Below are 18,670 nucleotides of genomic sequence, written 5' to 3' on the forward strand. Positions count from 1 at the left end.
GGATTTATTTCTATATTCAGAGACGTGAGAAAGAAAAACATTTTATACATATGTTCAAACCTAGACTGAACAATTGAGCATAATTGTTGTAAAAATTGTACTTATTATTTTCATTCTACAGTTTTCCCGCAAAGTTTGACTATGACGTCACAATAGACGTTTGTATGTAATGTTCCGCTTATTATGACGTTATGACGTTATGTTGCTATGTTACGTATTATAAAGCTTCTGAAGATTTGAAATGAAAGCGCTTAAGCTAAACTAAAGGTTTTCGTGTTTCTTTTTTAAAAAGATTTACCTGTAAACTACCGAGCACTGTGGATTTTTTTTTTGTTTCAATATATACATATATATATATATATATATGTATATCCAAATATATAAGACCTGCAATATAAAGTATATATCCCACAGACATACATTTAGTATATATATATAGAATAATTATCAATTAGGGGGACCTTGTATGAAACCATGTTCAGGGGTTTCACTTTTACCCCATCATTTATATATCTCCTTCTACATATACATATAAATTCTGATTTAAAACCGTGTTGTGCAAAATGGTCTTAGGTTTATTGAGATGGTGATTTAGTGGAGGTTAATAGTGCTAAAAATACAAGGCATTATATACACCCCGTGCCTGAAATACACCCCACAAGAAAGGTCTTATATAGAAATTTTCCCTATAAATGACACAGTTTCTTACTTTTACATAAAAAATAATGCTTTGAATATAAACATGAATAAAAATAAAACATAACTATATACAATGTAGAAAATGTGGCAGTTAGTAATATGCTGCAATTACACAGACATATAATACTGAAGCTGATGCATTGGCAGTGTTGATATACACAGTAGTTGATTGTGCATGGTGAGGGAGAACCTTTGTTTCCTTATTTTGGATGATCCCTTCTTCTCGTCGGAGCACCAATTTATATAAAACGGATAAATATAAGAAAATACTTAACACTCTGAATCATAAACTCTATATTAACTATATAAAACTGAAAACGAGACTTTTTATTCTTAAAAGTGCTAAACTTAGCATTAATATATATTAGGACTTTGACAACGACTTCTAAAATTCGGCTGATGAATGTAAAGCTTATATAACCAGTATTACTTCTAAAATTCGGCTGATGAATGTAAAGCTTATATAACCAGTATAAAATTTCAGCAATACATCAATGCTAGTGTAATTTGTTATTGCAAGTAATACAGGAGGCAAAACTCGCAAAACACTATATCCAAATAACATTATGAAAAATGCTAATTGTAAGACTATATTTTACAAAATTGCTTTTCAAAGAAGTAAAGGTAGAACCCATTGTAGATATCCGATACTGACAAGATAAGATAGAATTCTAGCAGGGATTAGTCTGCTCAAAAGAAATTAAGATAAACCTTTTAAAATACAGCGGCGAACTTATTCACAATTATTGATGCGTGTCTGTGTGTTATGAAATTTGTTGATTTTTCTGTTACAAAACGGTGCCAATAGTACATTTCTGTCAAGTTTTGAGATATTTACTGTTGTAACGACTCCGTGCCAAATTTGGAACTTTTACGTAAGCAAAACATTTTGTTTTGAAGCAGATCGTGCGTGATTTAATTCATGATGCTTTATAACCACCGTGTTATGATTTAGATCATGGTTTTCAGTACACTTGAAAACGAAATCAAATGAAAGAAAAAAAATTCTAGGTCCTTCGAAAAATATTAATAATTATCTATAATAATAATTAAAAAAGAAAACAAGTCCCCTTTTATGCATACTAGTAAAAACATTTGCATCTGTTTTACATGGTTTCCCGAGATAACTGAAACGCAATTCTTGAATGCAATATCCAAAGGGGCATCGCTGCAAAGCAGTTTTGTTACTGATTGATTGACAGAAAAATCAAGGGTCAATCCTTTGAACTGTTTATGGACAAAATCAAAAGTTTTATGTAAAACGCACGTCAAATGTTTCTTAGCCCATTCATGCATTTTCAGTAGAAGTTTCCAAAGAATGCGCCTCGGAGGAAGATGAGCTGCCGTCGGACTTCCAAAGTAATGCTTCAAGCAAATTTGTCGTTAATGTCACTGGAGATAGAACCGGAGACGGGCACTTGTCTTCTACTTGAGATGGAGAAGAGACGGGGGTGACCTCAGTCTCCGATTCCGGTTGAAGTATTGTCATACTGTCTGCTCCAAATAAATCTAGCAAAAGGTTGCATTGATCCAAGCTTAATTCAGCACTTGATGGAGAATGGAAAAGTGAATAACTTGAATGCTCATTATTTGATCCTTCTGTCTGTTCAGACATTGCAACACTATTTTGCGGAGTTTCAGGTGATAGAGTAGAGAGCTGGTTGATGCTATTCTCAGTTTGAAGTACATTTCCATTTTCTTCAGATCTTGAATGGGGATGTTGTCGAGAAGCTTTTATTTCCTGGGTAAGTGAAGCATTTGATGTTTTGTTCCTGTTTTTCGTGTTATCGTATGCTAACTTCTTGCTAATAAAGTTTCTTAAACCCGTTTTTGCCGACTTGTTTGTGATTTTACCTGAATGTTGAGTATCTGCATTCGATTGTTGTCTTTCGAACGTTTCATTCGTCGATTTTTCATCGGATTTTCTAGCTTGCGGCAGACTGCTTTTCATCAAATCTTCCACCATTGCATCAATTTCGCAAAGCCTCCTTCTGGGTCGCTTGTTCCTTTTTGTTTGACTGCGATCAATATCTTCCGTTAATCCGTATAATTTCAACTTCAGTTCCAATTGCTGAAATAGATATGGACGTTGCATTTATTACATTTTGAATTGCTTTGATAAGAAAAGGTACAACAACAAAAGTCAGAATATTGCATATAACTTTATCTTAACGATAGAAATGGATAAAATGGTTAAGATTAAAAAAAAGATAAGTGAAAATCACGAATATGTGTGTAATATATTGATTGAGAAATAATTTACAAATATTCTAATCATCATTTTCTGGTATTTAGCTTCCATCGCCTTCTGGTTTACTTCAAACGAAATAAGTTTCTGTTTGTCCTTTTTTAATTCCTTCACATATTCCACTGACGCTTTCAGGATGGAACCTTTGTTCAATTTCATTGCTCTAAAAATTAGCAAAAAAGTTACTTTGAAAAAGAGAAAAACAAACATGGATACATGTAGTATATTTAAATCATTCAGACCAGATGACTGAACCAGTTAAATTTACTTTAAGCACCGACAAAAACTAGAAAAAGGTCACAGATGTTTTTAAGTTCTTTAAATTTTTCATTGTTGTGGTTTAACTTAGTAATACTTAAAGCTACTTTTGATCATTTGAAACTTAATTTAAAATTCAAAGTCGTCAATTTCATAATATTAAGTTATCATTTTTTTTAAAATATATTTTTCAAAAGACAATTTATGGTTTCTTTTTTGTGTGTAGTTTTCCTTACTTTCTAAAAAAATATTATTAAGATATAATTAATTTTTTTAACTCATCTGTTTCATAGAAATTTTGTGTAATTTATGATAAAAAATACTTAAGGAAAAATGTATCATGTGCGAACAAAACAAATGACTTTAAAAAAATACTTACGGATGAGTATTGGGCGGTAAAAGTGTGGCCAACTCTTTAATTCTGTCATTAATGTTGTATCTTCGCCTTCGCTCAACTAGTAAGTAAATTTTAAACCATCTTCTAGTATATTGAAATAACAAAAAATAAAATGTAATCAGTGATTTTCTTAAGTTATTTGCCAAACAGATAAACTCCTTTTTATCCAATAATAGGTAACATTTGATTATAAAAATATTTCGAAATGTTCTTACTTTATAAATCATATTACAGTGTGCACTTATTGATATTATCAATAGCATGAATGTGTACTTACTGATGTTATTAATAACGTATGTTACGTAGGTTGGTATTATTGATAACTTCAGATAATATGAGTTCTTACTTTCCTTTTTTATTTTATTGACAAAGTTAATATATTTGGACTGGATGATGTAATTGACAATATGGGTGTGTATTTAATGGCGTTGATAATTCGGGTATCTACGGAGTGTTGTACTTTGTGATGTCCTACTGTGTACTTACTATGATTGATAATTCGGTATTTACGGAGTGGTGTACTTTATGATGTCCTACTGTGTACTTACTATAATTGATAATTCAGGTATTTACGGAATGGTGTACTTTATGATGTCCTACTGAGTACCTTCTAATGTTATGATTATGGTATCTATGGAGTGTTGTACTTTGTGATGTCCTACTGAGTACCTTCTAATGTTATGATTATGGTATCTATGGAGTGTTGTACTTTGTGATGTCCTACTGAGTACCTTCTAATGTTATGATTATGGTATCTATGGAGTGTTGTACTTTGTGATGTAATACTGAGTACCTTCTAATGTTATGATTATGGTATCTACGGAGTGTTGTACTTTGTGATGTCCAACTGTGTACTTTATCAGATTGATAATTCGGGTATTTACGGAGTGTTGTACTTTGTGATGTCCTACTGTGTACTTACTATAATTGATAATTCAGGTATTTACGGAGTGTTGTACTTTGTGATGTAATACTGAGTACCTTCTAATGTTATGATTATGGTATTTACGGAGTGTTGTACTTTGTGATGTCCAACTGTGTACTTTATCAGATTGATAATTCAGGTATTTACGGAGTGTTGTACTTTGTGATGTCCTACTGTGTACTTTATCAGATTGATAATTCAGGTATCTACGGAGTGTTGTACTTTGTGATGTCCTACTGTGTACTTACTATAATTGATAATTCAGGTATTTACGGAGTGGTGTACTTTGTGATGTCCTACTGAGTACCTTCTAATGTTATGATTATGGTATCTACGGAGTGTTGTACTTTGTGATGTCCTAGTGAGTACCTTCTAATGTTATGATTATGGTATCTACGGAGTGTTGTACTTTGTGATGTCCTACTGTGTACTTACTATGATTGATAATTCGGGTATTTACACAGTGGTGTACTTTGTGATGTCCTACTGTGTACTTACTATGATTGATAATTCCGGTATTTACACAGTGGTGTACTTTGTGATGTCCTACTGTGTACTTACTAATGTTATGATTATTGTATTTACGGAGTGTTGTACTTTGTGATGTCCTACTGTGTACTTACTATGATTGATAATTCAGGTATTTACTGAGTGTTGTACTTTGTGATGTCCTACTGTGTACTTTCTAATGTTATAATTATGGTATCTACGGAGTGTTGTACTTTGTGATGTCCTATTGAGTACCTTCTAATGTTATGATTATGGTATTTACGGAGTGGTGTACTTTGTGATGTCCTACTGTGTACTTACTAATGTTATGATTATTGTATTTACGGAGTGGTGTACTTTGTGATGTCCTACTGTATACTTACTAATGTTATGATTATGGTATTTACGGAGTGGTGTACTTTGTGATGTCCTAGTGTGTACTTACTAATGTTATGATTATGGTATCTACGGAGTGGTGTACTTTGTGATGTCCTACTGTGTACCTTCTAATGTTATGATTATGGTATCTACGGAGTGGTGTACTTTGTGATGTCCAACTGAGTACCTTCTAATGTTATGATTATGGTATCTACGGAGTGTTGTACTTTGTGATGTCCTACTTTGTACTTACTATGATTGATAATTCAGGTATCTACGGAGTGTTGTACTTTGTGATGTCCTACTGTGTACTTACTAATGTTATGATTATGGTATCTATGGAGTGTTGCACTTTGTGATGTCCTACTGAGTACCTTCTAATGTTATGATTATGGTATCTATGGAGTGTTGCACTTTGTGATGTCCTATTGAGTACCTTCTAATGTTATGATTATGGTATCCATACGGAGTGTTGTACTTTGTGATGTCCTACTGAGTACCTTCTAATGTTATGATTATGGTATCTATACGGAGTGTTGTACTTTGTGATGTCCTACTGTGTACTTACTAATGTTATGATTATGGTATCTACGGAGTGTTGTACTTTGTGATGTCCTACTTTGTACTTAATATGATTGATAATTCAGGTATTTACGGAGTGTTGTACTTTGTGATGTCCTACTGAGTACCTTCTAATGTTATGATTATGGTATCTACGGAGTGTTGTACTTTGTGATGTCCTACTGTGTACTTACTATGATTGATAATTCGGGTATTTACACAGTGGTGTACTTTGTGATGTCCTACTGTGTACTTACTATGATTGATAATTCCGGTATTTACACAGTGGTGTACTTTGTGATGTCCTACTGTGTACTTACTAATGTTATGATTATTGTATTTACGGAGTGTTGTACTTTGTGATGTCCTACTGTGTACTTACTATGATTGATAATTCAGGTATTTACTGAGTGTTGTACTTTGTGATGTCCTACTGTGTACTTTCTAATGTTATAATTATGGTATCTACGGAGTGTTGTACTTTGTGATGTCCTATTGAGTACCTTCTAATGTTATGATTATGGTATTTACGGAGTGGTGTACTTTGTGATGTCCTACTGTGTACTTACTAATGTTATGATTATTGTATTTACGGAGTGGTGTACTTTGTGATGTCCTACTGTATACTTACTAATGTTATGATTATGGTATTTACGGAGTGGTGTACTTTGTGATGTCCTAGTGTGTACTTACTAATGTTATGATTATGGTATCTACGGAGTGGTGTACTTTGTGATGTCCTACTGTGTACCTTCTAATGTTATGATTATGGTATCTACGGAGTGGTGTACTTTGTGATGTCCAACTGAGTACCTTCTAATGTTATGATTATGGTATCTACGGAGTGTTGTACTTTGTGATGTCCTACTTTGTACTTACTATGATTGATAATTCAGGTATCTACGGAGTGTTGTACTTTGTGATGTCCTACTGTGTACTTACTAATGTTATGATTATGGTATCTATGGAGTGTTGCACTTTGTGATGTCCTACTGAGTACCTTCTAATGTTATGATTATGGTATCTATGGAGTGTTGCACTTTGTGATGTCCTATTGAGTACCTTCTAATGTTATGATTATGGTATCCATACGGAGTGTTGTACTTTGTGATGTCCTACTGAGTACCTTCTAATTTTATGATTATGGTATCTATACGGAGTGTTGTACTTTGTGATGTCCTACTGTGTACTTAATATGATTGATAATTCAGGTATTTACGGAGTGTTGTACTTTGTGATGTCCTACTGAGTACCTTCTAATGTTATGATTATGGTATCTACGGAGTGTTGTACTTTGTGATGTCCTACTGTGTACTTACTATGATTGATAATTCAGGTATTTACGGAGTGTTGTATTTTGTGATGTCCTACTGTGTACTTACTAATGTTATAATTATGGTATCTACGGAGTGTTGTACTTTGTGATGTCCTACTGAGTACCTTCTAATGTTATGATTATGGTATCTACGGAGTGTTGTACTTTGTGATGTCCTACTGTGTACTTACTATGATTGATAATTCGGGTATTTACGGAGTGTTGTATTTTGTGATGTCCTACTGTGTACTTACTAATGTTATAATTATGGTATCTACGGAGTGTTGTACTTTGTGATGTCCTACTGAGTACCTTCTAATGTTATGATTATGGTATTTACGGAGTGTTGTACTTTGTGATGTCCTACTGAGTACCTTCTAATGTTATGATTATGTTATTTACGGAGTGGTGTACTTTGTGATGTCCTACTGTGTATTTACTAATGTTATGATTATGGTATTTACGGAGTGGTGTACTTTGTGATGTCCTACTGTGTACTTACTAATGTTATGATTATGGTATCTACGGAATGGTGTAGTTTGTGATGTCCTACTGTGTACTTACTAATTTTTGATTATGGTATCTACGGAATGGTGTAGTTTGTGATGTCCTACTGTGTACTTACTAATGTTATGATTATGGTATTTACGGAGTGGTGTACTTTGTGATGTCCTACTGTGTACTTACTAATGTTATGATTATCCTTCTTTATTCTTTCCTTTTTCCACGTTCTTTCTTCTTCTTTTGACGAAAATGTCACCGGTTGATTTCCGTCACTGTTAGACCTGCTCTAAAAAAATCATAGAAAAAAACATTTATTTTTTTTATCTACTAAGAGAAACACGTTTATGTTTATGTATAAAAATGAAATTTAACCTTCAAAAATAAATTATATTAGAAATACTTGTGTAAATTAGTATGTTTGTTATAAATCATTAGTAAATGGACACGTTCGTAATTGTCTTAGGAAAGTGAAAAGCTTAAAAGTTATTAATGAAAAATCATATATAAACTTGTATGAATCAGTCTCTTCGTTTTTAGAAATAAATAGTGGACTTTGAGTCATAACGTTTTACTTTTTTCGCAAATAGCATGTTTTCATACTGTTAATGAATGAAAAATTGCCGATTCCAATCTTGGTAATGAGTTTATGTGAAAAATGTTCTTTTGAAAAGTCTAGTATTAGGACATCATCTTTAAAGAATGATAGTAATATTCTTTTCCTCCTTTGATTATTTTTTTCTTTCAGAAAAAGATACGTTTCCGTCAAGGGTGGGAAAAACATCATCGACCTTAAAAATAAATAAAGAAATATTTTCTGACTAACTTCATTGGAAAACTGTTCAGGGATATGGGAAAATGAACCGAAGTCTAGTCGCACTGAATATATATAAGTGGTAACCTACTATTGTGCGTGTCACGGCCTGTTCAATACAATGGAGATCTTCGTCATATGATGAATCAATCTGGACCGAGTTCATAACATCACCAATTAGGTTGTCAACCTTGAAAAGATAAATGAATTGAAATTTTAGGGGAACTCGGAGGAATATATTAACGTACAGAGAAACGTCTTAAGATATACTTACGACATTTCTTAAGACTAAGTAGGGTTTTCGAAAGTATCGTAACTTAAGAAAATTCTTAAGAATTATCTTAAAGTTACGACAGCTATTGACATATAGATCTAAGGTCTATCTTAAGCAAAAATGGCTGCGCCCATGTTGTTGCTTGCTCGACGAAATCGTCGTATCCGACGAGAGAGTGTATTTAGAGATATTGACAACCCTCTTGACTACCTTGATGATGATGCTATAATATGTTGACGGTGCGACCGTTAGAGCGAGCGCAAACTCTTCTATTGTTTAATTCAGATCGGGCTCGTCAAATCGCATGTGACATTTAGTGCGTTTAGACTCTGACGTCACATGACGTCGTATGTAAGTTACAATACCAAGAAAAAACTGAGCAGTGCTGAAAGTTAATGAAAAAGGTTACGTTTTCAATATGTATCCATTTAATCAAGGCGAGTAAACTTTTTGTTGAACATTTGCCGTCATTCTCGCGAGAACGCAACTTTACTAAGTGATGCATTGTGGGTCAAAATTACTGCGGCAAAAAATTCTAAAGAATGAATGTGCAGTAGTCCGAATTTTTGTCGTTAGAGCTCGCAGTTACGAGCGTCGCTTCGCAACTCTCGCTTATAAGAAAGTATAGGCTTTCAAGACCCATAATCCATAATTTATGTGAACAATTTCAAAACGAATTCCAACGTCCTACTATGAGATCTCATGCATTACCTGTCTCACTGCAGGTAATGGTTGCATTACGATTTTATGCAACTGGCAGTTTCCAAGCAGTTGTTGGTGATGTGCATAACATTTCAAGACCAAGTGTGTGCAAAGTAGTGAAAGATATGACCCAGTGTCTTGTTAATGTGGCCAATATACACATAAGAATGCCTATTACTTCAAATGAATTGACCAAAAACATGAATGATTTCAGTTTAATTGCAAATATGCCAAATACCATTGGATGCATTGATGGAACACACGTTAGGATTAAATCTCCAAGTGTTGATGAACATTTATACATAAACCGCAAAAATTATCATTCAATCAATGTCCAAGGGGTTTGTGATGCCAACTTAAAATTTATAAACATAGTGGCAAAATGGCCCGGTGGAACACATGATGCGTTTATTTGGTCAAATTCTGCTCTAAATCGTTTATTTGAAACAGGAAGGATTGCAGAAGGATGGTTACTGGATGACAGTGGTTATCCACTGCGTCCGTGGTTACTTACACCTGTAAATAATCCATCAACAAATGCAGAAGAGCGTTACAATACTTCCTATATCCGTACAAGCAATTCTGTTGAAAGATCTTTTGGTGTATTAAAATCACGTTTCCGATTTCATGATTTTTGTCGATGTGTTTATCAAAACAAATGTAGCACGGATTTGACAATTAAATGACATTGCGCATTATTTCTCTTCATTAATTTAAAAGATACTAATTTCTCTAACGAACCTTCCCTCCCCCACCCCCCCCCCCCCCCCATTTCATATGTAGAAGATGTGTTGCTCTCTCAAAACAATTTTGAAATGGACTCTGATCAAGAGTAATAATTAATTTAATGTATTCCTTGTCCTAATCAATTTGATATAGAAGTATGCGAGTCAAAATCTCTCTCTCTCTCTCTCTCTCTCTCTCTTACAGAGCTGAGTCTGTGTATTATTCTTTCAAATGATGAAAGTACATGTACCAGTAAATCAATAACAAAAATAAATTTAAAGAAGGATAAGTAAGCGTTTACTGTCATGTAGGTATCTGTACAAATTACATTTCACTTCATTCAAAAGTAACACCGTGCTTGGCTAGGTACACTTGATGACGCTGTGTCTCTATAGTAAGTCTCTGTCTGTCCAACTCCAAACGTTGCTTTTCGATCTCCAGCATCTGTCTCATGATTGAAAGCTTTTCCTCCTCAATGCTCAATAACTTGTTCTCATAACAATCCTCACTGTCTTTTGCCATCTTCCTCTTCTTTGAGGGCCTGAGTTCGACGGACTCGTCGCATGAAGCTCGCAGATCACACTGCGGCACAATACTAATACTAGTACATGCACTGTCACTTGAACATGCAGGCTCAACGCTCAATGTATCTAAAAAAAATCATGGAATTTTTTGTATTGTATTATATCATTTGGTTTCTACAGATGTTGAATTACACAGGTATACACCATATGCTGCATTTACACATGACAGGGACGTAGCATTGTTTTAGAAGGGGGTGGGGTTGCCGGAGAAAAAGAATTCAACTTACACGAAAAATCAAGACAAACAAAAAAGACAAAATTTATAGCTCGAAAAAGTCTATATCGTGCAGGGGGGGGGGGGGGGGGGGTAGGTTCCAACGTCTTTCAGTACCAATTTTTTTCATACAATACTACATTAACCTTGTTTTACTATACAAATGAGTAAGGAGGGGGCGTATTTCAATGAACACTTTCAATGGTACAATGTAAAAGGTTATGTTTGGACCCCCCCCCCCCCCCCCCGATGTTAAATTACGTGCCTGCATGCAAATACTACGGAAGCCCGTTGGTGCCACGTACGAAAAATATTTTATCTGACGGCCGCCACTTATTATTTGGCGGCCGCCACTTATATATCTGGCGGCCGCCACATAAATTATTTTGCAAAAGGTGAGTGTTATTGGGTTAAGAAGATGGATGTTGACACAACCGCTGCTTATTGATAAAAAAGTTAATGATAAAAAACGGATTCTGAAATATTGGAACACCATTCTTAGAAATCCAAAATGCAAAACTTTATTTAATTCTCAACCAATCATAGCTTACAGCAAACACAAGAATGTAGGTGACGAGATAACCCGGTCTCACCTAAAACTAACACCATGATTTATGTCCGTGACCCCTGATGAGGCTTCTTAATAACCAAAACACTCTACAAATACTTGCATAATTCAAATTAAATATTAATCTGCTCTATGCAAAAACATATCTACTAGAAGTGTGGATTGGAGTGTTGGTTCATAATAAATCTCTTACAAGTTTGGTTGATTGATGTTGCTATTATAATTTTTACACTGTATCCACCTCTGAAACCACACGTTAAAACATGCGCACGCATCAAGAAGCCAGGTGTTATCTGGGAGCCGCCATATAAATTATGTGGCGGCCGCAAAATATTATGTAGCTGCCGCCAGATAAATTATGTGGCGGCCGCCAGATGTTATATAGCGGATAAATTATGTGGCGGCCGCCATATAAATTATGTGGCAGCCGCCATATATTAAGTGGCGGCCGCCAAATAATAAGTGGCAACCGCCACATATTTATCTGGCGGCCGCCAGATATACAAGTGGCAGCCGCCAGATAAAATATTTTTCGTACGTGGCACCAACGGGCTTCCGTAAAATACTTTCCAAGAATACCAATATAGTTACAATTCTTATGACATTTAGTGCCTCACGCAAATGCACAACAAACATAGTAAGATATAACCTGTTAACAACAGAATAACTCTTGTATCTCACTTTACATGAGAGAGAGAGAGAGAGAGAGAGTTTACATATATTGTTGCTATACCGTTTTTTCCGTTGACCTCACAGGTGTCGATTCCGCCCTCTATGCCAGTAATCTGAGTACTCCCAATTATCCCCACAATTTTCTCCTGTGTCGGATTCAGTCCTTGGGGTGGGGGGCCTTCTCCAGTTTTCGCCGATTCTCTCCGATTTTGTGCTGCCTTTTTTTTGGTTTCGCTCATATAACACGACCATTTCTTTTTTACTTCCTCCGCTGTCCTACAGTGGTCAATGTTGTTGGCCTTGTTTATTTTCTCACAGATAGCGTCCCATGCTCTTTTCTTCGACGAATTAGTAGAGACGTTAGAAAATTTAGAAAATAAAATAGTTCTGTTTTTCTCAACCTCATCCAGCAGAATTTCAATTTCAACCTGCGAAAAATTTGGGCTCCTCTTTCGACTCATTCTTTTGGATGTTTCTTGTCTAACCAGAATTTGTCAATGAATAAGAGCTCCACGAAGAAATTTGGCGCGCTTTTCATGGTTCAAGAATTCTGAATGATCAAATGGCACTCGATTTGATTTTATATGCAACCAATATTACATTATTTCGTCGAATTAAGATTATTATTTTTTTATGAATATATTATTTATATATTTTATATCATTTTTTTTTTTAAATTTTAATTCTTCTTAATATTTTCATTTTGATGAAATAACGTGTGCCATTATATAGCAAAAATGACAACTCTCCGATTCCTGACAATGGTTTAATGCTTTGAGTATTTCTATGTCATAATGAAGACGTCTTAGTGTAGAATAATCGTAAGATAGCTTTAAAAACAACTTACGATAATCTTACGATGATCTTAAAATTTTCTTAAGATATGTCTTAGGAAATGTCTTATGAACGATCTTAGGAAATTTTCGTAAACTTGCCTGCAGGTTAACAACCGAAATTCATTGGAGTGCTTGACCACACGAACTTGAAGCATGAAGTTTTCATGTTATTTTTAACTCTTATTTATAATAAAAGACATGTTAAATCAAGAAAAAACTTATATCATGTCATGTCAACGTTTTTTTCTCCGAAGACGTCACCATGGTTTTGAATTCATGATAAGTATATAAAATTAACCCAATACAAAAAATTATTGTCCTATCAAAAAAGATATATGCAGTATAGTATATTAAAAAATGTGAAAAGTTTTCTCTTTCAAATTTTATAAATGGGAAGTATAATATTATAAGTAAAGTTTAATAGGTTCGAAATATTTTGGCATGATATGGCTACATACATCTTCAATATCCTCTATATTTGTAATGGCTTGACGTAATTCATGAGAAAGAGGCATAATCTCCTGCGAGTCTCCCTGTGAATCTTCTATTAGAGTCGAAAGAACAGATTCGACATGCTCAAACTCAGAAACTGGTGAATAACTTTGTCCTGCCAAAAGCGTCTGTACATTTGAGGACTCTGTGATGCTTGGAGTTGGAGTACTGTCTGGTGTTTCCTCATTCGTATTAGACTGGAAAAGAATATGGCACATTAAATTCTGAAAACAGTACCGGGGTATTATGAGGGACGTTTGCCTTGCCGTTTTTTATCTTCTATTGCAACTGAAAGATTAATTTTAAGATATTAAAGGCCCGGATGTTTATCAATGAAACAACAGCCCCTGTGGGCCTTGTAGAATGCACAATTTAAAATAAAAAGCATCTAAATGAGTACGAATGAAAATAACGCAAGCGGGTACATTGATCTGCCCCGTCTAGTACCCAAAATGAACATTATTGTTTGACGATCTTGATAACAAGAGCATCAATTCGTAGATAATGCTTGAGGTGACCTAAGGAACACATCCTAGCAGCTGGACGGGGACACCGGTTAGAACACATGTCGAAATGCTGAGGATAATGCTCAAAAGATAAATGCCTACACATGGTTTCTTTTGATTGAAGTGCCTTTAAGTGCTTTTATCACACCGAAACAAGCAAAAACTTTGAAATAAAAATCATAACTTAAATTTGGCACTTCAGGCCTTTGAATAGATATCGAACCTACAACGTTATTATTATCTTCACAATTGTCTAGAAAATTGGTCCATAACATTAGAATATCAAATCTTATTTTTATACATCAATTTGTATATATGATTGAATATTTTTTTACATTACGGAAACAAGTTAGAATAATAACAAATAAAAGTACTATATAAAATTCCAGTGCGCGCGCACTCACCAACACACTCACAAGCGCAATTGATATCTTCGCCAACTTTGTTGCAGTTGGGCAGTAAAAAGGGTTTTATATTGCACATGATAAACAAAAATGTTGATGACGTATCACATTTAAGCTTACATAAGATGCACAGGGTCACGTAAGAATGTTCACTACTGCATCGAAGTGTAAGAATTTTCTTTGTATCAAAACTACTAAATCGGAAGAAAATTTGAGGTCATATTCATCAAATTGAGCATTCGATCTCTTCAACCTTTTCACGACCTCCCAGGAGGCAATCTCGTCTTTCTCTTATCGATACACATTTATATGCATATTATAAATTCTAATTCAAGACGTGAATTCGGTCTAAAAAAAATAACAAATAAGCATAATCAAACACCACGAAACAGATATTTTATGATGCAGTAAGGTTTAGATGCTTTGTTTAATATCTTTGTAATTTTACTCTTCTCCTTTATAGCTCATAATAAGCAATGTTTTGATGCTATTTATGACTTTTATCCGTGGTCTTTATCAAGCAATTCTTCAAGTCCGCTAAAAGGGATATTCTCCTCAGTGACTTTAAAAGGAAATATCGAGTAAAAAGAGTTTTGTGGTTGTTTTCATATAAACTTTTTTGCTTACATAATCAGTTCTTAAGATCAGACGACACGTTCCTCAAATATACTTAGTGAGTCTCTTAATATTTTATCAAAAAATATTTATATTTGTCATCCTCTTGTGATTTCTACACTGTTTTCAATATGTTTATCAATGTACATGTAAGTACACCAAATATTATGATGTAGGCTATTCAGAAGATTACCCATAAGCTTAAGGATTATATAAGGAATATCACCCTCTGGTATCTTGTCAAAATGCTTGGTAAGGTACCCTTAATTTTGTTTTGCAAGGAAACTTACTTTAATACCCATACTTCAGTGACAAAATCTTGAGAAAAAATACATATTTTTTGCAAATTTAGTTTGACCTTAATCTAAATTTGTGCACTTGTCAAGTGTTTTTATTTCTTACACCTTAGACTAAAACTATCGGAACTTTTTAGCTCATGTATTATTTATTTCACAAACAAAAGAAACTTATATTATTACATTAAAATATCAAATTTAATACGTTTTTTATGATGTTAGTATATAACAAGTTTATTTTTTTAATTAACAAGAATAACAATTTCAGAACAAAACTTTATTAATTCTTGTTATCTAAGAAATGACTTCTTTGAATATTTTTTTTATTTCTGGTATTTTTATCGCGCATTTTATTGACTTCCATCGAAATAGATGCAGTTTGTCTTAGAACATTATTTTTTAGTATATACATGTATTAATTAAAATCATTAGCAATGCAAAAAATAACTAGGAGACTTATTGTTCAAAGAACAATAAGAGGTCTTTCCACCTTTTGAATTTCAATTTCATTTATAATTTATCTCTAAGATTAAATTTCATTAATAAATGAACCAGGAATGGCTTTTAAAAAAGAAAAAAATTAAAATTTAGAATTTTTAATATTGTTAAGCTTTGACCTTCAAATGATGATTCAAGGTCAAAGCTCAACTATTGCAATTAATTTTCTCTGGACTTATAGTTTAAAAGTTACAAGGTTCAAAACTAGTAAGCACAAAAATTTAAGGGCATAATCATCAAAGGAGTCATTCAGATCCTTTCTTGAACATAAAAGTTTTGCCTAAAGTCCCATAAGACATTAGAGAAGGTTTCTCTTTGCGATACACAGTTTTATATGCAATTAAAATGTTTTTCATACAAGGGGCAATAATTTTAATAGGGTCAATATTAAAAAAAAATGTAAGACACAGTTTTAAAAGTACATATTTATGATGCATAGACATTAAGCATATGTTGAAAGACAAAAGAGATATAAAAAGAGCTAAATTTCTAAGTTTTAGAATGACCTTGACCTTTAAAACCTTTACGTGAATTTTACTCAAAGCTCAATGAATCTTATGCAGTTGGCTCATGTCTCTATACCTTCTTGTTTTGAAAATTTTTAATTATTTGTAAAATTCAAAGACTTTCAGGGGCAATAACTCTTTTGAAGAAGTCACCGAAGACTTTTGCAATGAAGGGATAATCCTCTCAATTAGTCGAAGACTTTAAAAGGAAATATTTGTACGGTTTAAGGTTTTTGGTTAGCGAAAACAAGGTTTTCCGGATAAAGACTTTTTTGCTCAATACGCAATACTAATTGAATCTTTAAAATAGATTTAAGAGTACATATTAATGATGCTAAGATATTCGTATAAGTTAAGAGACAAAAAAGATATAAAAAAGCTTAATTTTAATTTTGGAATGACCTTGACCTTTGACCTTTACATGAATTTAAAGTTTATCAATGAATCCTACAGTTGTCGCATGTCTCTATCACTTCTCGTTTTGAAATTTTTTAATTATTTCTAAAATTTAAAAAGTTTCAGGGGCAATAACTTGAAGGGTTTAAAGACTTATATAATGAATAGATTCCAGAGTCCTCTCAATTAGTCAAAGACTTTAGTGAAGGTTTCATATTTGTTTTATGGTTTCGCAGTAGTAGCGATAACAAGGTTTTCCGCACAAAGGGCGATAACTTTAAATAGGGTGACAAAATACGAATTGAATCTTAAAAATAGTTTAAAAAGTACATTTAATGATGCTGAGACACTTTGTATATGTTAAGAGACAAAAAGGATATAAAAAGAGCTTAATTTCTCAATTTTGAAATGACCTTGACCTTTGACCTTTACATGAATTTTATGATCAAAGGTCAATGAACTTTTTGTTCCCATGTCTCTATCACTTCTCGTTTTGAAAATTTTTAATTATTTCTAAAATTCAAAAAGTTTGGGGCAATAACTCATTGAAGGAGTCACCGAATACTTTTGCAATTTAGATTCCAGAGTCCTCTCAATTATGAAGACTTTAGTGAAGGTTTCATATTTCTACGGTTTACGGTTTCGAAGGAGTAGCGATAACAAGGTTTTACAATAAAAGGGGCAAAACTTTGTAAGGGGTCATAGGTCATATATGTTGGGTTGTTTTTGAAATAACTTTTAATATCCAATATCATGATTTTTAAAGTTTTTATTGACTTCCATCAAAAGTGCATAGCGGAAAAATAATAATTTAATAATAATAAACAGAAGCATTTCAAGAGGTCTTTCCACAGAAAGGTGCAAAAAATAATAAGAAGGTTTAGATTAAGTTAAGTTTTTAAAAATATCTATTGATACTTCTAATTTTTAGCTTGCAAAATAAACCTTCAAAATATGTCGATATATTTATTGCTTTACTAATTTATCATCGTCTTTGTTTAAGCAATGCTATATCTAAATTTCAACTTTTTTTAACTGTTTAAAAATAAAGAATATATATAGCAAAACCAACATCATCAAAAATGCTTCCTTTATAGTCAAGTAAAAATTGGATAATTCAGATGATTCCTTTGATGCTTTTGAATATAATTGTTGTTTTTCTTTAAATCAAAGTAAATATATAAATGTACCTTGTTAACAAAATCCATAGAACAAAATTGATTTGAATCATCATGTTTTGCTTCACAAGTATCTTCCTTATATTCTATCTTAAATCCATCTTTGTACTGTTTGTCCATTTGTTTTAACTGATTGCGGATAGCCTGCAATTGCTTGCTTGCTTGAAACATCGAAGACATGTTATATTTTTACAATTAAGTCCCAAGTAAATGCAGAAAATTAATTCAGTGTTGTTGCGGATTTTCAATGATTCTGTACTGCGAATGCAGTGTACAAGACACTAATGGTTCCAGGGGACGTCAATTTTTTCTTTTAATATGCAGTTAAACGAGTCAGCAATTTTGTGGAAACTCTTCAGCAAAAAAAAAAATAAATCTGTGAAGGTAAAATTGTGTAACATAGCACTGACATTTGTCTCCGCCCATCGGTTTCATAATTATTGTAAATGCGTACTTTAAAAGAAAGCCTATAATTGTCGCATCTTACACCTCTTCTAAAATTTACGAAACCTTTTATTGTGATCTAATCCTTCCTTCGTCATAATCATGAATCCAATAATTAATTACTTTCGACGAGGGTTTTCACCTTTGCTGACGAGTTCTCTACAAGGTAAAGAA

At 33.3% G+C, this 18,670-nt stretch overlaps 1 protein-coding gene across 1 annotated transcript; it reads right to left on the reverse strand.

Annotated features, from left to right (window-relative positions):
• Window positions 1–1,972: 1,972 nt before the first annotated feature.
• LOC134238005 (uncharacterized) lies at window positions 1,973–18,315 on the reverse strand. The gene is made up of 7 exons (XM_062720134.1): window positions 18,065–18,315; window positions 13,620–13,850; window positions 8,677–8,775; window positions 7,958–8,060; window positions 3,585–3,660; window positions 2,963–3,110; window positions 1,973–2,770 (listed from the first exon to the last, which is right to left on the reverse strand). Exons 1-7 carry the CDS (start codon window positions 18,230–18,232, stop codon window positions 1,988–1,990), a joined length of 1,608 nt encoding a protein of 535 aa, XP_062576118.1. The 5' UTR covers window positions 18,233–18,315; the 3' UTR covers window positions 1,973–1,987.
• Window positions 18,316–18,670: the final 355 nt, after the last annotated feature.

This window comes from Saccostrea cucullata, unplaced genomic scaffold, assembly GCF_032062105.1.
Source record: "Saccostrea cucullata isolate Sc308-1 unplaced genomic scaffold, CSIRO_AGI_Scuc_v1 ctg2628, whole genome shotgun sequence".
Taxonomy (NCBI): Eukaryota; Metazoa; Mollusca; class Bivalvia; order Ostreida; family Ostreidae; genus Saccostrea; species Saccostrea cuccullata.